Source organism: Arachis hypogaea, chromosome 5 (assembly GCF_003086295.3).
Source record: "Arachis hypogaea cultivar Tifrunner chromosome 5, arahy.Tifrunner.gnm2.J5K5, whole genome shotgun sequence".
Taxonomy (NCBI): Eukaryota; Viridiplantae; Streptophyta; class Magnoliopsida; order Fabales; family Fabaceae; genus Arachis; species Arachis hypogaea.
This window is the reverse complement of record NC_092040.1, coordinates 29,011,418-29,035,019: the sequence shown is the minus strand read 5'-3', so window position 1 is coordinate 29,035,019 and position 23,602 is coordinate 29,011,418. Positions and strand designations below refer to the sequence as shown.

The window sequence follows — 23,602 nt, the reverse complement described above, 5'->3', positions numbered from 1 at the left end:
AAATTAAAAATCAGCTGTGTGGCAAGTTGCAACCAACTAATAGACCATTTTTATTTTTCCAATTTAAGGTAATTAATCACCCTCTTCCCTCGATTTTTCCTCAAGTTAAATTGGGTTAATTAATTAATTAATAATTAAACTAATTACAACATAGGCATATAATGATATAAACAATATCTCCACCTGGGAATATGGAATAAATAGTTATAATCCGTTAAAACAGTTAAACTAAATTAAGCTGTATGTAGAAGAAATGCTTAATTTGGTCACCAACTAACAAAACAAAAATATGTAAATAAGAAAAAATATATGAAAAGGTATAAAGAGAAAAGGGGTTGTATGTTGTTCCTTCATTCTCCATCCATTCAACGCATATTCCCTTCTTTACCCTCTCATAAACTTTCTCTAAACCTCGATCAGTGTTTATTTTGGTTCCGTCCACCATGAACACGATCTTCAACAGGTTCCGTAATTTAGACGCGTACCCAAAAGTCCACAAAGAATTTTATAACCGCACAATCACCGGCGGTGTCATCACTGTTGTATCGACCATCGTCATTGTTTTTCTTTTCATTTCCGAACTAAGTTTATACCTTCATACTTGTTAGGATTTGGTTGAATTAGTCCCACATTGCTTAGGATAGCAAATGGAGTGGGTGGCCTAGGCTATAAATATGAGGCTAAGTTCTCCATTTGTTTTTGCACCAGTCAGAAACACTTTAAGCTTGTATCTGATTTTTCTTTTCCTCTGTACTCTTTGATTAGAGAGTGTTGTGAGGTGTAGTTAGATATTTGCTTTGAAAGAGTGTGGGTGTACTGGGGTGCCGGTGAGAGAAAGAAGTCTATGTGTTGTAACAATTTTCACATAGTGATATTCTCTGGTTGTCATTTGACAACGGCCGTGGTTTTTTCTCCGGTAATTGGAGTTTCCACGTTAAATTCTTGTGTTGTGATTGTGTCTATTTTATTTCTCTGTCAAAGGTGTTTTCTCAAGGGGGAATTGTGTCTTATTCCCAACAAGTGGTATCAGAGCTTCGGTTCGGTGGGATTTATTCTTAGTATGCTCTGTGGTTGCAGCCTAGTCTGACCTTCCACATCAGAAAAGAATTTTGTCCTGTGGCTTGAGGTTGATCTTTGGTTGCTGTTGTTGTTGCTGGAAGGCAGTGTGACTCTGTGAGAGTGCAGTTTGGAAAAGGTTCTGGCTAAGGAAAGACTTGGTATTTAAGTGTGTCCATTGTGACCCACCTCTCTTTCCTGGGGACCCTTCCTAGTGCACGGTCTACAGTTGAGTTATAATATTCCAGTATACGGTTGCAACAATGTCAGGATATTCAAGTGCTGTGAAGCTTGAAATAGAGAAATTTGATGGAAGAATCAATTTTGGCTTGTGGCAAGTACAAGTCAAGGATGTGTTGATACAATCAGGTTTGCACAAGGCGTTGAAGGAGAAGATCTCTGGTTGCTCTCTCTATGAGAGAAGATGATGTTCTCTAGTAGACAAGAAGTATCCTCATGGTATTACCGCACTGCCATGGATAAGGATAAGTTGTGGCAATCAGGTCCACAATTGCACACGGGCATTGGTTGGCGTTGAGATGCAAGGTGTGTGGCGGAGTTAGGTCGATGGCTGAAGAACTTCCAGGAAAAGCCAATTTGGAAGTTGCACCATGAATTTTCAGCAAGGTTTCGATCTGTACCAAGGCGAAATTCTTGGAGTGGTCTAATTCCAAGTGAGTATACTTTCATGGTGGAGTATGATAGTTCTCTGAACTATGATTGTCGGTATAGACAATGGCAGCAAAGAATTGTCGGTGTTGACAATGGAAGCTGAAGATGTGTGACTATTTCAATCAAGGTGGAGATTGTTAGGATTTGGTTGAATTAGTCCCACATTGCTTAGGATAGCAAATGGAGTGGGTGGCCTAGGCTATAAATATGAGGCTAAGTTCTCCATTTGTTTTTGCACCAGTCAGAAACACTTTAAGCTTGTATCTGATTTTTCTTTTCCTCTGTACTCTTTGATTAGAGAGTGTTGTGAGGTGTAGTTAGATATTTGCTTTGAAAGAGTGTGGGTGTACTGGGGTGCCGGTGAGAGAAAGAAGTCTATGTGTTGTAACAATTTTCACATAGTGATATTCTCTGGTTGTCATTTGACAACGGCCGTGGTTTTTTCTCCGGTAATTGGAGTTTCCACGTTAAATTCTTGTGTTGTGATTGTGTCTATTTTATTTCTCTGTCAAAGGTGTTTTCTCAAGGGGGAATTGTGTCTTATTCCCAACAATACTAACACAGAGACTAAGCTTTTGGTGGATACTTCTAGAGGAGAAACCCTAGACATCAATTTTGACGTCACTTTTCCTTATGTTAGATGTTCGTTGCTCAGTTTAGACGCAATGGATATTACTGGCGAGCAGCATCGTAATATAAGACATAATATCCTGAAAAAAAGAATTGATGCTCATGGTAACGTGGTAGCAATGATGCAAGACGGAATTGGCGCCCCGAAAATCCAGATGCCTTTACAAATACATGGTGGCAGATTAGGGTACGACGAAGAGTATTGCGGTTCTTGTTATGGTGCTGATGGCAATTGTTGTAATTCTTGTGAAGAAGTTCAAGAAGCGTATAACAAAAAGGAATGGGCGTTGCCGGAGAACTTGGACTTGTTTGATCAGTGTCAAAGAGAAGGGTATGTTCAGAGGATAAAGGATGAAGAAGGTGAAGGATGCAATATTCATGGATCTCTTCAAATTAATAAGGTTGCTGGAGATTTTCATTTTGCAATTGGGAAAAGTATTCTTAACCATTCAACTTCTTCGTTTCTTGTTGATTTGCTTGCTTTACGAGATAATAATCATTTTAACATAAGTCATCAAATCAACAAATTCAGTTTTGGAGCCCAATATCCTGGATTAGTAAACCCTCTTGATGATGATGATGCAAAATGGGTGCAAGGACCTGTTCATGGACATGGAATATACCAATATTTCATCAAGGTGGTTCCGACAATATACGAATATGTTACAGGTCATGTTATCTATTCAAATCAGTATTCTGTGACAGAACATTTCACGAATACAACAGAGCAAGGTTCAGTTCCTGGAGTATTCTTTTCTTATGACATATCTCCAATTAAGGTTATTTTCAAAGAGAGCCATACTCCTCTTTTGCATTTCTTGACCAACATTTGTGCAATTATTGGAGGGGTGTTCACTGTTGCTGGAATATTAGATTCATCCATATATTATGGTCAGAGAAAAATCATGAAGAAGGTGGAGCTTGGCAAATATAGATAACAGATCAGATCCATGTGTTAACATAATATTTAGCATAATTATTGTTTCTGTATATTGGGAAATTACCACTTTTATAAACATAAGAATTGTTAGATTGAATGTTTTGTATCTGATAAATTTTGTATATACATCTTCTTTTTAACACCATACCCTTATTATATTATACATTCTGCTATCCAGAAAATTCTTTCCTTCAAAATATTCTACATAACTATGATGATATTTTGGTTTTTCCTATCTGACAGACTCAAATAATTTACATATCTAATAGCACTTTATTGAGAAACCAAATGAAGATAATGGAGGATTCATGGTATTAATTATTCAAGGATCAGAGACATGAGGCGTGGACCAGGATAGAGTGTTTGGTAGGGAGCCAAGATTGTATGTGAATTCATATGCTGCCAACCGACACAGTAGCATTACCATTGTTAAGTATAAAATGTTCTAATAGTTTTGGATGGGTATAAGCAAATAGTATGGTGAAAACTCATGTAAGGTGGATTTCACGTGAAATTGATATCTAAGAGTCGTTAGATGAAAATTTAGTCAAATCAGTCAAATAATTTAACGGCTCTCAGCTATCAATTCTACGTGAAGTCGACTGTAACTGAGTTTTCACCAAATAGTATTAAGTATAAATTGCAGGCGCATGCATTTACCAAAATATCACATAGAGAGGAATATATATTTTGTTTTTACACCTACTTATGCCAAAAATACCTCATAAAGATCTTTATTTAAAAATATATTTATTTATTTAGGTACATTTTAAATAAAAATAATAATTTTATAATATATTAAAATCAAATCTTATAATCTATTATTTAATGGTCAAAATAAAATATCTATACATAAAAATAACTATAAAATTTTTATTGGAATATCTATCATTTTTTTTGTCTCACAATCTCTTAATCTATCAAGTTAAGTATTATAATTTGTTTAAATTCAATTTTAAAATAAAAATTTATCATTAACGAATAAATTATTATATACAAAAAATAAAATTTGAACTTCAATACTTAAGCATATAAGTGATGAATGGCATGTGAAAAAATGAAAATAAACAAATATACATGATGAATTTTGAATTGATTGGTATATAAAATTATAACGGTCAAATGTGACGATCCGTTTTATTTAAGTAAATGGGTTAAAATTGGTTGATCCGTTTTAAATTATTTTATTTATAAGTCATAATTTTTTTAACTTTGAACTATTTATGACCAGTCTAATAGATTAAATAAGTTGGTCCATTTATCATTTTATTTATTTTTTTAAAAATATTTTAATAAAAAATATTATTTTTATGTCAAAAATTTAAATAAAGAATTTTTTTTAGTTAATAGATCAAATTTTTTAATCAAAACAAAAAAAATTGGCCAAAACTATCCGAAAATACTACTGTTTTTGAAATATATATATATATATATATATATATATATATATATATATATATATAAATTAAATGAACTGTCTTTTTGACCTATCATTTATTTTTTAGTTTTTTTTTTTTTGGTAGTCATTTATTTTTTAGTTAATCCAACTTAACCGATTTAAAAGTAAAATTTGCCCGTTTCAACAAATAAATGGGCTTGCAGTTTAGCCTATTTTAGTATTTTAGCATCCTATATAGAGTGCATGAAGTGCTTGACCTTGAGATATTACAGGCAGCACCGAGAAAGGAAGTAAGGAACGCATAATTAAGTCAATATGCATAAAATTTCCAAGGGGATGATGATTGTTATAGCGTGGGTAATAATAGTAGGAGAACTTGCCTATTACCCAAATCAAATTTTATAGTCACGAAATTAAAATATAATTACTAGTACTTTTATTAAAAGTTATAATAATGTGTCTAGATGATTAAAATTAATATAGGATCCACCTTTTCTTTACCTTCAAAAAAAAAAAAAAAGACAAGAGGGTCGTTCTCACAATAATATTTTGATAAAATATCTAATATTCCAGTATCATTTTTAAGAGTTTAATTTTTATACATAATGATATTATAATCTTTTAATTTGAATAAGAGTAGCAGAATTTATACACCCAATTTAGTATTTAATTATTTGATCAAGCAAATAATCTAAGAGTAAACAAAATAGGAAAAAATAATATTATGTTAACACAATTTAATTTATAGTGATAGATTTTTTTTTTGTGATATTTATAGTGATAGATTGAATAGTTATACATTTGTACACCAATTCTATGGTATACAAATAACATTTTCCTTCAAATAAATGATTTTATTTGAAAGACTTTCAAGTTGGTGGATGTTTGAACATTTTTGCTAATGTTTCAATTTATGATAAAATGTATTTTCATACACTAATCATGCATAAAAGTTAGATTTTTCCTGTTAATTCTCTAGTACCATATTTGTTTTTAAAACTCGTTAGTTGACTTTATTGAAATTGATAATTAAAAATTATTAGATAATAATTTATTTATTTAAATATATTAAATTATTTAATAATTTTTAATTATTAGTTTCATATAAAAATTCATGTGACATCTAACTGTCCGGCTTTTTGTTTTCTTGGTGTGCCATTTGTTTTTGGTATTCAAACCAGGTCAAAGCCTTAATACTTCAGGAGTCAGGACCCATATCATTTATGGTATGCCAGAAAAATATAAGAATATCTTGAGCCCAATATAAAAAAGAAAAGAAAAACATAAAAGTAGGAAAAATGGCGTCGCCCGGACTCGAACCGGAGACCTTCAGTGTGTTAGACTGACGTGATAACCAACTACACCACGACACCTTGTTGTTCGAGTTATTACAAATTCAATTTTAAATTAATAATAGTATATGTAATTTAAAAATGTTAAATTAGTTACACTCTTTTGTTTGGGTAACGATAAACTGAAGCAGCATGGAGGAGGAGCTGAAAATCGGAGAAGGAAGAAGCTATGCTCCGTTCAGCTTTGCTTTCGGCCCCCTACAATTTTTTGCCGGTTCGAGTGAGAACCGGCACGTGCCATTCCTTCGCTCTCGCACGTGCCTCTCAGGCTATCAGCTCCCCACTCTTTTCGCGCTTCGGTCTCCACTTTCATCGGTTCCGACAACCCCGTGTGATTTTACGCGCCGCGCGTCGTTCCCCTGTCACATCTTCGAGGAGGCGACGGCGTCGTGGCACGAAAACGAACGACGATAAATTCGATTACTACGACGACGACGAAGACTTTGAGGACGATGATGTAGTTTTGGGCGTCGATAATGAGTACTACGACGACGATGATGTTGAAGATGAAGACGAAGATGAAGAAAGTGGTGATGAAGAGGGAATGATGCCGTTTGAGAAGATGAGGAAGTGGTTGAAGCACAAACCCAGAGGGTTCGGTGAGGGGAAAGTGTATGATACTTCCGTTGAGGACAAGCTGCTCGACGAAATGCGTCAGAGCAGAGAAGCACAAGCTGCTAACTTGAAGAAGCTCAAAAGCGGTGTCGTTAACTTCAAAAACAGTGAAAAAAAGAAGAAAGGTTTAGTTACATTTGAAAACTGTTCGAATTTTATTCCAGAGTGATTGCTTTTGTTCTATTGTTCACTTGTTTGTGTTTCATGTTACTATGTTTGGTGAAATAATACATTCGTTTTAACCTTTAAGCAAATTTTGATGGTTTCTTAATTTTTTCTTCTTATCCTGAATTCTGTAATCTTTGTTGATTCAGAAGTGCAGATTTTATGGAGCCTGAAAAGAGAATATGAGAACTTGGTAATGGTCAATGGAAATTGCTAGTGGTCTAGTGTTGTTTATATGTTGTTGTTGTTGTTGTTGTTTGTTTGTTTGTGTTTGGCCTTTGGACGAAACAGGCCATTGTTTACTTCTTGTTTCTGCGGTGTCTACAATTTGGCATTTGACTATTACTGTTGTCATGAAATTTTGAAGATGCCCAAGTTGTTCCGATTGGTGGTCGAGTGCGCTTGGTGAATCTGCCGAAAAAGAAGAACATTCATAGGGATTTGAAATCTGCATTTGAAGGGATTCCAGGCATAGTGAATATCGTCCCGGCAGTTATTGGAAACAAGAAGACACGGGACCCTATTTGCAAGGGTTTTGCTTTTGTTGATTTCAAGTGTGAAGTAGATGCAGTTAGGTAGGTGTGTTCTAGAACTCTAGTCTATACACAGTGCATGGAGTTCTTGCAATGAGAGATATTATGGTGATAATTTCTTTGTGGTGCTGGGGTTGTTATTTGAGAATTTGGACTTTTAACCCAGCTTAAAAGTTTTTTCCCTTTTAGAAACTCTTATTTTGTTTATCACAGTGAAAATATGTAAAACTTTAAAAGATTGTTTTCTTCTCTTGGTTAACAAATTCAAGCTTCATTTCTTTTACTCGGGTGAAGTGGAATGATTTCAGATGTGTATTTCTAGGAATTAAGGATCTAGTCATAATGGTTGTTGATTTCTTGTACCATTATCAATGCCAGAAAGTGTAGCTGGCTCACAGTGATTTTAATTGTTTTTCCTGTGGTAGCATATTTTACTCAAATGATCATTCCTTCAGGTTTATAGAGCTATATTCTGGACAAAGTATTGCTTTTGGCAAGATTCAGAAGCCAATAAAATGTGAATTTGTAAATGCACATTCTTCCTCTCCTGTTTCTCTGAAATCAAGTGCAAATCTTAACACTACTCCACTTCTCATGGTCTCTGGTGTTGAAGAGGACTCAAATGAGGTTTCGAACGTGAAGGATTCTGCCCTTAGTTCTTGGGATGGGACCACTTCGGATGATTCAGATGAAGCAGACAATCAAATATACAGAGAAGGAGAAGAAGAGAGTTCTGGAGAGGAACCTGATTCTGCCACTGTGTTCAAAGGAGATTATGATGAGAGTGAAGAGGATGAAGAAGAGGGTTCTGTAGGGGATCAGGTTGCTGCCACAGCTTTCATGACAGATTATGATGATAGCGTAGAAGAAGAAGAAGAAGAAGAAGAAGAAGAAGAAGAAGAAGAGGGTTATGTAGAGGATCTGCATGCTGCCACGGCTTTCATGGCAGATTCTGATGATAGTGTAGAAGAAGAAGATGAAGAGGGTTCTATAGAGGATCAGGATGCCGCCACTGCTTTCATTGATGACGATGATGATGATAGTGTGGAAATGCAGATCAATTCCGAAATTGGCTCACTTTTCTTAGAGCAGATAGACAGAAACCCTACAGCTGAACCAAATTCATCTGCTGATGTTGGACAAGAGAGCGCGCAGAAGAAGAAGCGAGCTAAGAAACGGAAAGGCAAGAAGGTTCCGAAGTTAGATGTTCCTGGATCCGCAAAGAGGTAATTATCTCATTATCTGTGTGCATTTTTTATTTTACACACGTTTATCAGATGATGATTCTCATTCTTGCTTTTCATTCTAAAATGTTTATTCCATTGACACTGGTGCAGGTTAAAGATCAAGGAAAAGGCTGTACTAAGTGATGTTTTCGCCAAGTATGGATCAAAAGCTGCCGTAGCTGCTTCCAAGGAAAGTTAGTACTATGCCAAATTCGGGAGATTTGCAAGGCTAAACCCATTATCCAGCATGTTGGAAATTGAGAATCAGAACTAAAAAGCCACATTGCATGCAAATGGACTTTCTAGCTGGCCATAAATGCCAGTTTTTGGATCAGCGTACAATTAAACAGTTCTGTAGTAACATAGGGGCAGCATTATTTCTATGAATGCCAAATCATTCTTTATTAATATCATTTCTCTCTTCACATGAGTAGGAATCCAGATGTTCATCGGAAGCTTTGATATCGCAAACTGCCATATCAAAACGACGACTGATCTATTGGCCACTTGGAAAATCATACTACTAAATCTGATTGAAATCACACGTCTCAACAATAAAAACTGAGCATGCATCTATTGAAATAAGAATGAACTTCTAATTTAATTTGTACAAAAAATAAACTTAGAATTAATTAATTAAAATGAGAGTATTTTAAGTATAAAATATTATTAAAATTTTAATTTCTGTCTTCAAAAATTTTAATTTTTGTGTCTATTTTTTAGAAGTATTGAAATATTGAAATTTTAGAGATAAAAGACTAAAATTTAGTACCAATTTCTGAATAAACAAATATAATACTCAGTTTCATTCTCTAAGTCTCCGTTTCAATACCTTAAATGATTCTAATTCTTAAATAAGAATATAGTTGATAAATAAATGATTCCAATTCTTAAATGAGATTATTTAGTGAATGAAGTTTAGTTTAGTTGGATTAATAGTACCGTGCCATTTGTCATATTACTAAAAAAAATTGTTTGATTTTTTCGTTAACAATATTTCCTAAGACTAAGAATCTAAGATATTAAGAATTAAATCGATCTTCTCCTTTATCAACAGAAGAAAAATTTGCATCGGTTTTTCTCTTCTTTAAATAAGGTATTAATATAAATTAAAATTATAATTGTAAATGCTGGAGTAGCTCAGTTGGTTAGAGCGTGTGGCTGTTAACCACAAGGTCAAAGGTTCAAGCCCTTCTTCTAGCGTATTTTATTTTCTATGCGTATGGTCCATTTCTAGCGTATTTTATTTTCTATGCGTATGGTCCATTCGAAAAGAGACTTATGGAGCAAGAAAACCACTGTTTATGTTCTGGCCCCCTTCAGAACGCTTTCGAGGCAGTGACTGAGTGACACGCACACTTTCACATTCTCCCAATTCCCAAACCCTTGCATTCTCCAACCTCCACTGCTGAAAAGAAATATCTAGCAACAAAAAAAATGAACATTGTCCTTAAACGAGGGCTCCGAAGCTTATCAACTACTAAAAGCACTGCTGAACCTTCCTTCGTACTCTCACGTTCCTCACTTTGCTTTCTATCTTTCAAACCCTCCTCCAACTCCGTCGTCCCCAGCGCGGCAGCCAAGATCGCCGACTCTGACGATGACGATGAATCCGGAGATGATGTCACTCGTTCGCGCGGCTCTTCATCTTCCATTGTCGAACCACCTGTCACCCCAACCCTCCTTCAGCCGAGAGTCGTGGTTTACGACGGAGTTTGCCATCTCTGTCACGGAGGTTTATTCCCCTTTCTTGCCTTCTCTACTTTGATCATACTCATTTCCGTTTTTCAATATATATTTTATTTTATCTTTCAAATTTCTGAAGTATTTTTTTTATCTGATTCTGGATATTAGCGGTCTGGTTGAACAGAAATGAAATTTTATTAGTAGAAGCTGCGGGAAGAACTTTGTTGTATAAATTATGATGGTTTATAAACGCGTTTTTTGTTTATTTTATTTTATTTTTAAAAAATTAAAATTGTGTGTCTTTAATGCTCAATGGTTTTTTATTGTGTGCTCTGTTTTGTGGACCCTTGAGCCTTTTGTTTCTATACAGCCTTGTGCTCCAAGGGGAATTAGGAAACAACAATACTGGAGGGAATTCTCTTATCTTGGGGATTTCGTGAATACCAATGCATATCTAATTGGCATCCATGGTTTGGATTTTTTTTTTCAGATCAATAGGGATTGGACAGTTGCTTTCCCTTGTTTGTTGTTCCCCGAAATTTGTATCTTTAAAGTTTAGACTGCTAGTGTCCAACATTATCATTATAAACCCGAGCGGTGAGTTTTCCAGTAGGTTATTGTTACTTTGCAAATGCAATGGTGAAACTGTAGTATAATTTATCTAATCTCTTATAATTTATTTAATCTCTTGAGGATAATAATCTTATATGAATCACAAGTCACGCATGGGGGAGTTAAGTGTTGTTCATAGTGATTTGAGCACTACAGTATTAAAAATTGAACCTGGACTAATGAGTAATTTTTCTAAAATCTGGCTTTACTTGCTGGCCTGTCCCCCACGTTTTACTTTGTATGTGAAGAAAGAAAAGTCAATTTTGCAAGCCTTGTTTACCTCATTGTTCCACGTTTGATGTGTAGTCTAGTGTTTTGGTCTCTTATATCTTGAATTGACAGGAGTGAAATGGGTAATCAGGGCAGACAAGGACAAAAAGATAAAATTCTGTTGTGTTCAGTCTGAAGCCGCGGAGCCCTATTTGAGAGCATGTGGTCTTGAAAGAGAGGATGTACTCCGCCGCTTTTTATTTGTTGAATACCTCAACGCATATTCTCAGGGATCTACTGGTCAGAATTCTCTTATTCATTCTGTTTTAGCTTCACTGATATCCATTTTGTCCTTTCGGTTGTCTTAAATTATCTGGATGACATTATTTTTGGCCATGCCTATGTATGCATAATATTTTTAACATAAATCCAGCAGATTGCTAACTTAGAAGGGACCATTATGCGATTTGTCTTGGATGTTGGTCTTAGATCATGGATAGTAAATTTTTCTTGGCAAATCTTGCTTTCATTAATTTTTGTGTTGAATTGACTGGGTAATAAATGTGTTTCTATTATTAGAAAAGGTGATTAATGCATGTCTCCCACTAATGGTAGGACGGAGAGGACTAATTCACTTAGATGCACAGCTGTTGCTCACTGCCATATATGCCATCTTAAAATCAAAAGTAAAATACTCTGAGTTGTGCTGATGATTATGCTAATGGATCCAAAATTACAAACTATTTTCTTGGAATCATGATGGAGTTCTGGTTTTGTTTGAATAGTTAGGCAATTTAGGCTGTGAAAGAGTAGACCTTGCTTTATTTTTTATTTGAATATGCTATATACTCGAATAAATATTCTGTCTAGATCAGTTGTTACTCGGGGGAAGTCTCAGTGAATAGAAGAATTATTTGTGTCAATAAATTCGTCCTGTTAAACATATTGAGACTGTTTTCCACCATCCCCCTGCCCCTCCCTCCCTCCCTCTTGTTTTTGGTAAATACTTTTGTCTTCTGTGTAGGCTCCTATTTAGTGAATGTCTTCTTTCTCATTATGCTTACTGTTCAGATTAATAGTTTTCAATAGAGAAGATTAATAAGAGAATATATTGGTATGTTGTGATGTAAAGGATAAAATACTAACAGTGATCTATGAGAATACTAGACATAAGTCTTCAGACTGATTAATGTCAATATATATCTAATATTAAGGATATCTAATATCCTCATGATATTTAAGATAAAAGTATAAAACCATTACACAATTTACACAGGTGTTGAGGTATAGTTCATCTCTGATTCATGGGTGATACTTCTCATTCTAAGTTTTTTACTCGCTTAAAACAAGCTCATTAATTATGCTGTCCAATTGTGTGCCATTTCAAAGTTCCATTTGATTCTCAACATGTAAATTTCAAAGTTACAATCATGACAAATCTCTAAATCTAAACCCAGTTGCCTTGTCAATGACATTTGCATGATGCTTGGGATAAATATCAGAACATACATTTAGCTAGACATTAATCACAAATGAGCAATTGTAAAATATATTATCACCATTCTCTCTTGGTTTCCATGTGTGTGATCGTGTCCATCATTGTGACTCATGACTCTGCAGCTGCATTGAGAGTACTATCATACTTGCCTCTACCTTACTCTGCTTTGAGCGGACTCTGGGTGATTCCAACTCCAATCAGGGATGCGGCCTATGATTATGTGGCGAAAAAGCGGTATGAATGGTTTGGGAAGGCTGAAGATTGTTTGGTTTTGCAAGAGAAAGAGCTGCTTGAGCGTTTCATAGATAGGGAAGAAATGATGGGCCGGGATCAACACTTGTAGTTCTAGTTGGCTAGTTGTTGCTGCCAAAATGTATCAGCCATGCTCACTTTTCTGATATCTTCTCTTCAAGAGAGGTAAATTGTAAATTCCATTTGCCTGAATGAATGGTATCCTTTCCTTCATTCAGAAAACAATTTGCTTTTCAACGTAGTTAGGATTTGGACACGACATTCTTAAGATTTAGGTTATTGGCAGTTTAGAGTGTTGATATGTCAATCCTATAGGTGCAATCTAGATAATAATCTCAAAATAAATAAATAATAAAGAAAAAGAAAAATGTTATTTATGCCCTGAATCTAGTTCGCTCTCTATATGTATACGGCAAGAATTACACAACTACCATTTTTCTTTTTTTCTTACCCCAAAATAAAATGTAGTTAATATAACATAATTAGTTTTTAATAGCGAACAGTTATTTTAATAATGAACAATACCCCGAATCTAGATTTGCTTTCTCAACTTTATAGATTGCTAAAATGTTGGAGCTTACAAAGATTTAGTACCATGACTTTGAAGTTTGAACGCTTACTAAATTGTTGCAGGGTAGATCTATTAACGTGCAAGTCCTAAATTGTTACGCCCTGTAATGATTTATATAAATTAAAACAAAACAAATATGTAACTAAAAAACAATTAATAGGACATTCATGTGAGGTCAATTTTATCCAGTTCTCTCATAAATAGGAGATTAATTATCCTTTATGTTTTGTTCAATTGTTATTGGAAGAAATTATTTGGAGATAATATTCAAAATGGTCCATGACATTCTTAACTGTATTAAATATGTCCCCTACTTTTTAAAAGATCAAATGTATCCTCTACTCTTGGAAATACTAGTCTCTCTTCGTCCAAAAGTTACCGTCCAAGAGTTATCATCCGTATTAACATTACTAATGTGTATTCATAAGTGTCAAGTAGCACGTTGATATGGATAGACAATAAATTTAACTTAAATTAGTGTCTAAAATTTGTTTAAAAAACTCAAATTGGTCCATTCTCGATTTTAAAACCCTAACCCCCAAATCTTCATTTTTATCATTTGTTTTGATATGTTTTTTGTCCCCTCTTCTTCATTGTTTAAATTAAAATTTGATGAGTGCAATTATGAACGATAGCAATGATAAATGTGACGAAGAAAATGCTGGAAAGAGTGTATATTTTGTAACCCCATATAGCATACATCTGATTACACTAAAGGGCACAAGACCAATAAAAAAGACTATGAATGCCGATTGAAACTAGAGATGCAGTGGCCAGTATCCAATGGACAAGCTGTTGAAAGAGAAGCAATTATTAGCAGGTTACATTAAGTTTTCCATCATAGGCACATTAAGACTTAAAGAACCTTTGGAGGAATAAAAAAATGAGATTTGACATCAAAGCTTCTCCTACCAAGACACTTAAAGTGGATGAATATATGGCTTGCATGTCAAATATAGGTTCTTCAAAAAGCATTTCTTAACATTGACTTCAAATTTCACAATTCGAACCTCTTATCCAACCAATTGGGAGAGAATCAATAGATTCCTTTTCGGGAGCAATTCATCCTTTCCAAACGATATCAGCAAAGATAATTTATCTGCACAGTTGTTGTATTCTGGAATAAATTCCGAATCAGAGGTGTCATTTCAAGATGTCATCTGGTATCCATGTATCGCCCATCTTTGGAAATGTATTAAATGCATGCCCCTGGTAATCAACATGCAAGCAGAACAATTATCCTGACCATGAATATAGCAAGAATCACAATAATGGAGCCAAATGGGAGAGTAGTTGTGGCACCATAAGATATTACAATAATGTTGAGGATAGAGGCTAGGACAATGGTCCTGTGTAAAGAATCGCTGCTAAACTAACACTCCTTTCCTGGAATCATAATCAAATCACACAATAGACATGGAATGTTGATAGAAAAATATAATGAAACATCATTTACTTTTCATGTTAATTGCACATAGGATTACCCGTCCATTTCCAACAAACTGGCCATAAAAGGATGCTGATGAGTATCCGGCAAAAACATTTGAAAGGGCATATAGTAGGACAAGTAATTCAACAGTCCTCCACGGCTGTAGGAATAGAGGGTTCCAATAAATGCTAGAAATAGCAAGACAAAAAGCCTGCAAAACGAGTCGACATCTGACAAATGACGCAGCAAAATATATAGATAAAAAATAAAAAAATTGTATAATTTTTTTTAGAATTACAACTTTTCTCTATTACAAGGAGATTATAATAACACTCTCTTTTGACAAAAGAATAATACATCTCTTTTTTGTAATCTAGGAAAAAATCTCTCAAAGAAAAAACTCTATGTAACTCAATGCTACTATTATTCTCATTGGATGAATTGATTGAAATGAATTAAAAAAAAGCTCAATTTATAGATGAGTCTTGTAACATCCTACTATACAGAGCCTTAGGCTTAAGTCGTAAAGTAGATGTGGCAAGGTATTACGATCTCTAAAAGAAAAAATATTTAGATAGATATAATTGAAAGAATTTGTAACTAGGAGTCTTAAAAAAAAGTTTAAGCAAAAAATCGCAAGAGAAAAGCGCATCGCACTCGTAAAAGGATAGATAGATAAAAAGAAAGGATAAAGCTTATATACATAAAGAGTAGAATACCAAAAGATACAAAATATTAAGCTTCAAACTCGACCTGTGAAGGCAAGACCGGCCGGAGTATAAATACATATATACACCACCCAAAATATCCCAAAACAAAAAATTGACAATTTGTTTCTTCAAGTCAACCTCTAAGAAGGACAAACATAAAATATATACAGAGGAGAATCTAGTTATATATACATAGCAAAATACAGCATCCCAAAAATCAAACTTCGCTTGCAGAAGAAGTTCCAAACGTTCAGCGAGGTGCCTTTTAATCTGTATCTGAAAAATAACAATATATGTATGGAATGAGAATCGGGGGTTCTCAGCATGGTAAAGGTGCCAATATAGGAGTTTTCAACATGGTAAAAGGAACATAAGGGAGTACATTATGAAAATATCTCATCTTGCTTCTAAATTGAAAACACTAAAGTTAGAGTTGTCTGAGTATTTACTCATGCATTTCATTTTGATCTCTCTTCCTACACACTTTGGTCAATTCAAAGTGAGTTATAACACTCTAAAGGACATTTGGTCCCTAAACGAACTTATATCTCACTGTGTGCAAGAAGAAGAGATGATACAACGAGATAAGACTAAAGGGCTCATATGGTTTCATCTTCTTAGTATAAAAAAACGCGTGATAGTATGATACTACTGCGGATGTGCCTTCTCAGTAGAAAAAGGCTAAGAAACAGGATCAAGTTTCAACCTATTTCTTCTATAAGAAGGTGAGACACATGAAAAAAGATTGTACCAAAGAAGGATATGATTTTTACTTTCATTTGTTCTAAAACTAGTTTAAGTTATGCACCTATTGATACTTGGTGGGTAGATTCTGCTGCTACTACTCATGTAAGTGTTACTATGCAGGGTTACCTTTGGAGCTGACTACCAAGTGATGCTGAAAGATACATCTATGTGGCAGACGACAATATAGTTGCAGTCGAATCTATAGGAACCTTTAGATTCTGTTTCACAAGTGGATTTTACTTTGATTTATTTGAGACATTTTATGTACTGTGATTTAGACGAAATTTTATTTCTGTTTTTTGTTTGGACAAATCAGGTTATTTTTTGTTCATTCGAAAATAATAAAGTCAGTCTCTTTTATAATTCAAATAATATATATTTGCTTTGATCGTTTGATGGATAATCTATATAGGCTTGATTTGAATTCCTATAATAATAAAATACTGCAAAACAGGTACAAAACGAAAACTAAATGAAAACTCGGCATCATTATGGCACAAATGCCTAGGTCATATCTCTAAATAGGAAAGTCTGCATTGAGTGCATAAAAGAGAAAAGGACAAACGAAAAAAAATTAGGTACCGAAAAAGCTAAAGATGTCTTAGAACCAATATATACCGATATATGTGGCTCATTTCCTATTGTCTCTTGGAATGGATAACCGAATTTTATTACGTTCATAGATAATTACTCTCGTTATGAATATCTATATTAAATTTATGAAAAGTTCCGAGTCTTATGTTATCAACTCTTTCAAAGCTGAAGTTTAACTTCAACTTAGGAAAAAATTTAAAGCTGTCAAATCTGATCGTGGTGGTGAATATTACAAAAGATATGATGGTTTAGGTGAATAACGTCCCAGGCCTTTTGCGCTTTTTCTAGAGGAGTACGGTATTGCAGAGTGAAGGAACCGAACTCTTAAGGACATGATGAGAAGTTTGATTAGTCATTTTTCCTTACTTGAATCATTTTGGGGAGATGTCTTAAAGACCGTAGTGTACATCCTTAATAGGATGTTAGACAAAGCAGTTAACAAAATCCTTTATGAAATTTGGATCGAAAAATGGCCTAGCATAAAGTATTTACACATTTGAGGATGTCTAGCTAAGGCCCGATCTTATAGGCCGCATGAAAGAAAATTGGACTCAAGAACAATTAGTTGCGACTTTATTGGTTACGATGAGCGTTCATGAGGGTGCAAATTTTACAATCATTCATCAAAGTCTATTTTTGAAACAGAAAATGTAAGATTTCTTAAAGATGTTGAGTTTGGTGAAAAAGAAAATATTAGAAATATTGCTTTTGATGAGGACTCTGTAACTGATAATGATAAAGTCTTTATACCTATTACTGTTCAAGATGTAGTTACAATACAAGAGCACAATGAGAATCTTATTATAGACCCAATTACAGTACAAGTGAACAATGAGAATATTATTGTTGTTCAAGATACTGCTACAGTACAGGAGAATAATGAGAATCCTCCTCAATCCCAACCTATACAGCAAGCTCAACAACCACAAGAAGTGTCATTAAGGATATCTAACAGAAAAAGGAGAAGTGCAATTTCGGATGAATATGTAGTCTATCTCCAAGAACATGAGGATAACATTGATTTGACAGAAAATGACCCAATCAAATTTTTTTCAAACCATGCAAAGTTCTAACTCTGAAAAGTAGATCGATGCCATGAAAGAAGAGATGAAGTCTATGAAAGACAATGATGTTTGGAATCTCATATAATAACCTGAAGGTGTGAAACCAATTGGTTGTAAATGCATATTTAAAACCAAAAGAGATTCTAAGAAAAATGTCAACAGATATAAAACTCGTCTAGTCGCTAAAAGCTTTACTCGAAAGGAAGGCATAGATTATAAATAGACTTTCTCTCAGATATCATCGAAAGATTCTTTTAAAATCATAATGGCACTAGTAGCTCATTTTGACTTAGAGCTACACCAGATGGATGTAAAGACAACGTTTATCAATGGTGACATTGATAAAACGATGTATATGATACAACTGAAAAATTTTGTATCAGACGATTCAAAATCTATGGTTTGTAAGTTAATGAAATCCAACTATGGTCTCAAACAAGCTTCCCGTCAATGGTATTACAAGTTTCACCAAGTCATTACCTCATACGGTTTTGAGGTAAATATCATAAATGAATGTGTAAACCGCAAGTTCAGTGGGAGTAAATACATATTTTTGGTCTTATATGTTGATGACATTCTACTTCCTAGTAATGATATAGGCTTGTTGCATGAAACTAAGAAATTTCTATCGAACAAATTTAAAATAAAAGATCTTGATGCCTCTTTTGTATTAGAAATTGAGATACTAAGAGATCACTATCAAGGTATTCTTGGATTATCACAAAAAAACTATATCGAAAAGCTTCTAAGTAAATATGGCATAGAAAGTTGTAGACTAATAGACACACCTATAACTAAAGGAGACAAGTTTAGTCTCAAGCAATGTCCCAAAAATTATCTTGAGATGACAGCAATGTATGATAATCCTTATGCATCAATACTAGAGAACTTAATATATGCTCAAGTCTACACACGTCCCGATATATCATTCATAGTAGAAGTGTTGGATAGATACTTGAGCAATCCTGACATGGATCATTGGATAGCTGTTAAATGTGTAATGCGTTATCTAAAGAGAACAAAGGATTACATGCTTACTTATCAGAGATCAGAAAATTTGGAGATCATTAGGTACTCTGATTTCTATTTTACGGGATGCCAAGATAGTAGACGCTCTACTTCAGGTTGTGTCTTCATGTTGACTGGAGGAGCTATTGCATGGAAGTCTAACAAACAGACTCTAGTAGCTTCTTCAACAATGGAGGCAGAGTACGTTGCTTGCTTTGAGGCATCCAAACGTGGCATATAGTTGCGAAAACTTTGTCATTGAGCTTCGTATAGTAGATGATATTGAAAGACCATTGAAGATCTTTTGTGACAATAATTCAGCAGTACTATACTCCAACAACAAGAGCTCGACGAAATCGAAGCATATAGACATCAAGTTCTTAATTGTTAAGGAGAAAGTTTTAAAAAAAACAAATTTTCATAGAACATATAGGAATAGAGTATATGCTAGTAGACCCATTAACTAAGGGATTGACCCCTCAGGTCTTTCATGAGCACACTACTCGAACGGGTGTCAATATATGTGATGTCTTGATTTAGTAGGAGTTTATTTTATGCTATATGCCCTATAACAGATATTGAATTATCTTTTTACAGAATTAAGTTAGTGGTTTATTTCATGTTATGTACAACATTTATTTTACAATATTTGTTTTGTATTTGATCTCAATAAAGTTTTAAAGTTGGACCAATTAGAAATAGACATACACGAGATCACTTAGCATGTAATTTCCATATTACTCATCCAAATTTGATCTATGTCGTTGAATATATTAGTATAGTGATCGTCGTGATTCAGTCATGATACTAATTAATGTGATAAAAGCTACGGTAATTTCATAACTAATATATGAGACGAACCAGATTGTTAAAGTAATAAGAGAAATAGCATTCAGATGTGTGCATAAAGCTTATAAGATGTGATTATCTCAAAAAAGAATATATGTATAGCGCATGTGGGAGATTGTTGGGAAATTATTTAATTTTCTAATTTATTTGTGGGCAATATATATTAATTATAATCACAAATTATACTATTTCAAATTAAATAACTTATATAATGGTGATTTCATTTATTATTATAAATGCTAAATTGAATAAGTCATAATTACTTTCGATTAAATACAATGCTGAGAGAGGTAGAAAGGCAAGCCCTTGCATTTCTAGGCGAGGCCTCTCTAATGCCTACACTTCCCCTTAGGGAAAGGAGTGAGGATGATTGGTAGGTCCGCTTACAACGAAGCTACCTACCTGATGGAATAAGTCAAGCTAGAAGGAAAGTATTTTAGATCAGTTGTGAACTGGAATTAAATGAGAATAAAATCATATATTATCTTTATTTGGACTTTAGATACTATTTTTATTTGGGTTTTAGGGTTTAATACCAAAATCACTTTCGCAGAGAAGTTGCAATTCAACCGTGATACTGGGAATACAAAAGGTTTTGATTGAAGAAGAGTAAAACAACTCTTCTATTAATTTCTATGAATAAAGGTACACTTTCGCATTGTAACATATACTTTTAACGGTTTAATATGGATGATCTAGATTATAAAGCAATTAATTCTAACAAAACAGATATCCCATTGATCCTTCTTATCCCAGGATACTTCTTGATAGTGGAATGAATTTCCAAGTAATTCTCTAATAAATTCTTAAAGTAACATGGTCAAAAATCACAAATTTGAAACAAGCATCCATAAACTATAATATCATTAAACTATAATATCATTGGAGATGATAAATTCGTTTATAAAGTACAGTGAAGAAGAGTATTCTCATCCAATTGAAACATGTAGCATACTGAATGTAACATTAACAAAACAAAGGTGTGTAGACTAATGCCTTTTAAATCCATATTGTTACGAGGTTGCTGTTCATTCGAGAATTAAGATCATCTGACTACTGTCTTTGCCATCATTCCCATGATACAAGCAAATGACAACTCCTTCATCACAGTCCATGGAAATTCAGCAAGTTTATTGTGTGAGTAACTTTGAATCACATGCCACAATTTTAACTCTTCCAACATTCTCTTGACAGTCATCAATCTTAATCACTGCATCTTGTAACATGAAGGTCCAAACGTTGTCACAAAATCTGTATGTGTGGAGATGTCCCTGTGAAATTGGACAGACAAAAAGAAAAGGAAAACAAACAAGTCAGATTTTTCTTACAAAGCAAAAGAGGAAAGGAAGGGAAGAGTTATTATACCATTCTCACAAAGAAAATAAGTACGTACAAATCTATAAAAAAGGAATATGATGATTGGCTACCCCAAGGTTGCTTTGAGAATAGCTACTCAAATCTTCGGGTTTTTTTTTTTTTTTTAATTGGATAGAAAAGGAAGAACTTTATTAAGAGAGAAAGAATTTGCAAATGAAAATGGTTACCATGTAACAAAGCATGCCAATCCTTTTGCATGTTAGTTAATGAAACACCTTTGAGCAAACTATATGTTGAACACTAAAAGGAAGCGAAAAAAGTATTCCTCCCAAATAAAGTCAACAAACGGAAGGAATTGTTGAAAAATCTAGAGTTCCTGTGTTGAACCGGATTATTAACATGAAAGATCAACCCACAATCAAATTAAAATCAAAATTTAAAGACACATCAAACCTTGCCTTTTCAACATGCATTCAGCAACAGGCTCTAATAAAGTTAAAACACTGCATCAATTGATAAACTTTCAATCACATGCTTTCATTACGTCACCTTATATTCCATTAAAGTAGAAGAGTGATTGGAGAGCACTCTTCAAGCAAAAAGTTTTACTTTTTATACACAGAAAATAACAAATCTCCAGACAACCGATGTTGAAAACAGATCAACTATGAGTAGAAAAAATTATGCCAATTTGATAGGTTTAGACAGTTTTCTTTTCTCACCAAAAAGCCACTAAGAAAAACAACAAAGGGCAACTAAGAGCGACAAAGAAAGCTCTTCTTTCAGACTGCATATCAAAATATAATGTCTGCAAGCTTGGACTACATTTTATTTCAAATACAAAATGAAAATGCAACAGAAAAATGTCAATAACTGTACTTCTACCTTATCCAGATTATCAAGGACTCGACAATCAATATATATGCAAATTATCAATGACTCAAGATCTCTGTAATATAGATTCAATTTAAATCTAAATGTTTTCCCTCTCTTTATGCTAAACTACTAATATTCATATATCTTCATATGTCATAGGCATTCCTTGAGTTTCGGGGCTAGGATAACAAGTTGTCAAAGGGAATAAAAATCTTCATAACCCGAACTATCAATTAGCACTATCTTACAACTAGACCTCTTTGACCCGTTTGAGGAAAGACAATAAAATTAACACTTTTAATTATGAAAGCACTTATCATAGAGTATATTAAGTTTCACACATTTATTGGTTGCTAATTATACTTGAAGATTTCAAACATCAGAAGTAGTTAAGGGGTACAAATGGCATCATGACGAATAGTACAAAAATGGTTTATAAAAAAACTTTAAATAATTTTTGTCAAATGGTGTTCCTTTCATTTGCATTTCACTCATGATTCTATCACTCCATGTTTTCCATAAGCCGCATTATTCTCAAAAAAACCTTTGAAGTTGCTTCTCTGAGCCAAATAGTGTTATTCCTCAAACATTTGTTATTTACTATAAAAATCCAGCAATCAACAATCATTACTAGTTATAAAACTCATCAGGTTACCAAGCTTAACTAGCAGTACTCTCTGGTTACCTTATCGTGTTAACTACTATTAAACAGTTCTTGACAAGTCTACACCAACAATAACAATAGAAACAAGCAAGTCCATGTCAAATCTAATTTAACCTAAAAAACAATACTTCATGTTCATCAAATCTAAAGAGCATATTTTTTTGGTACCTTAATGGAGACCTTGCTCTTAACTTGCGTTTCCAATGCTTCAGCCATGGACTACAAAATCCACACGCCATTAAAATAAAAATAAAAAAACACTAAACACATAATATCATGAAGTTTTCAAAATTGAGGCCAAAAAAAAAAAAGAAGACTCAGAAAGATATTAAGAAAGAACCGAATCAAAGAGCATATATAGAAAACAAATTTTACCTTATCAAACTGAACAAGAACCTGAATAGCCAGCTCTGGGCTAAGGGTTCCGTTTTGAACCATCTCGTCCAAAGTCTCCGTCAGGCACATTCCTATTGTTGATCTACGGTACAACTCGAACGTCGCCATTATCGGACGATAACTGCAAAAATTCATGTTAAAAAAAAGGTGCATGTTAAAGAAGAAAACAGAGAATATAACAGAAAAGAAACATAACTAAAAGTAAAAAGGAGAAAAAACAGAGAGAAAAGATTGAAGTGATGGAAGGAAAGAAGAAAGATGCAGAAGTTGGAATACATGGTGAGAAATCGGGAAATGAATTTGGAAGAGTTGAGTGAAGCTTATTGTCGTTATAGTTTGTTGAGCTCTGCTTCAATTCTTCTTCCTTCTGTTAATCGGTTTTTCTTCGATTTGATTTGGGGCTTTTATATACCCTAGGATTCGGAGCTGGAGGTAGAAATGGGAAAGCATGAGGTCAATGTGCAATGACGGTTTTGCCCTCAATCTTTTCATCAGTTAATACCAAATCAGTTAATTTCAAAACACAGGGGC

At 33.9% G+C, this 23,602-nt stretch overlaps 4 protein-coding genes and 2 non-coding genes across 6 annotated transcripts; 4 read left to right on the top strand and 2 right to left on the bottom strand.

Moving 5' to 3' along the window:
- The first annotated feature begins 397 nt into the window (after positions 1-397).
- Positions 398-3,296, top strand: LOC112799633 (uncharacterized). The gene is made up of 2 exons (XM_025841705.3): positions 398-603; positions 2,287-3,296. Exons 1-2 carry the CDS (start codon positions 444-446, stop codon positions 3,294-3,296), a joined length of 1,170 nt encoding a protein of 389 aa, XP_025697490.1. The 5' UTR covers positions 398-443.
- A 2,700-nt stretch (positions 3,297-5,996) lies between these two features.
- On the bottom strand, positions 5,997-6,070 carry TRNAV-AAC (transfer RNA valine (anticodon AAC)). The gene has a single exon. It is a non-coding gene; the product is annotated as a tRNA-Val (tRNA).
- Positions 6,071-6,152: 82 nt separating this feature from the next.
- Positions 6,153-9,015, top strand: LOC112801056 (uncharacterized). Its single transcript, XM_025843583.2, has 4 exons — positions 6,153-6,789; positions 7,197-7,404; positions 7,818-8,588; positions 8,700-9,015. The coding sequence occupies exons 1-4, from the start codon at positions 6,219-6,221 to the stop codon at positions 8,785-8,787; spliced, it is 1,638 nt and encodes a 545-aa protein (XP_025699368.1). The 5' UTR covers positions 6,153-6,218; the 3' UTR covers positions 8,788-9,015.
- Positions 9,016-9,717: 702 nt separating this feature from the next.
- TRNAN-GUU (transfer RNA asparagine (anticodon GUU)) lies at positions 9,718-9,791 on the top strand. The gene has a single exon. It is a non-coding gene; the product is annotated as a tRNA-Asn (tRNA).
- Positions 9,781-13,232, top strand: LOC112801055 (uncharacterized). The gene is made up of 3 exons (XM_025843582.3): positions 9,781-10,323; positions 11,229-11,396; positions 12,717-13,232. The coding sequence occupies exons 1-3, from the start codon at positions 10,026-10,028 to the stop codon at positions 12,935-12,937; spliced, it is 687 nt and encodes a 228-aa protein (XP_025699367.1). The 5' UTR covers positions 9,781-10,025; the 3' UTR covers positions 12,938-13,232.
- A 7,420-nt stretch (positions 13,233-20,652) lies between these two features.
- On the bottom strand, positions 20,653-23,540 carry LOC112801054 (transcription initiation factor IIA subunit 2). The gene is made up of 4 exons (XM_025843581.2): positions 23,348-23,540; positions 23,051-23,192; positions 22,844-22,894; positions 20,653-21,089 (listed from the first exon to the last, which is right to left on the bottom strand). Exons 2-4 carry the CDS (start codon positions 23,177-23,179, stop codon positions 20,949-20,951), a joined length of 321 nt encoding a protein of 106 aa, XP_025699366.1. The 5' UTR covers positions 23,180-23,192; positions 23,348-23,540; the 3' UTR covers positions 20,653-20,948.
- Positions 23,541-23,602: the final 62 nt, after the last annotated feature.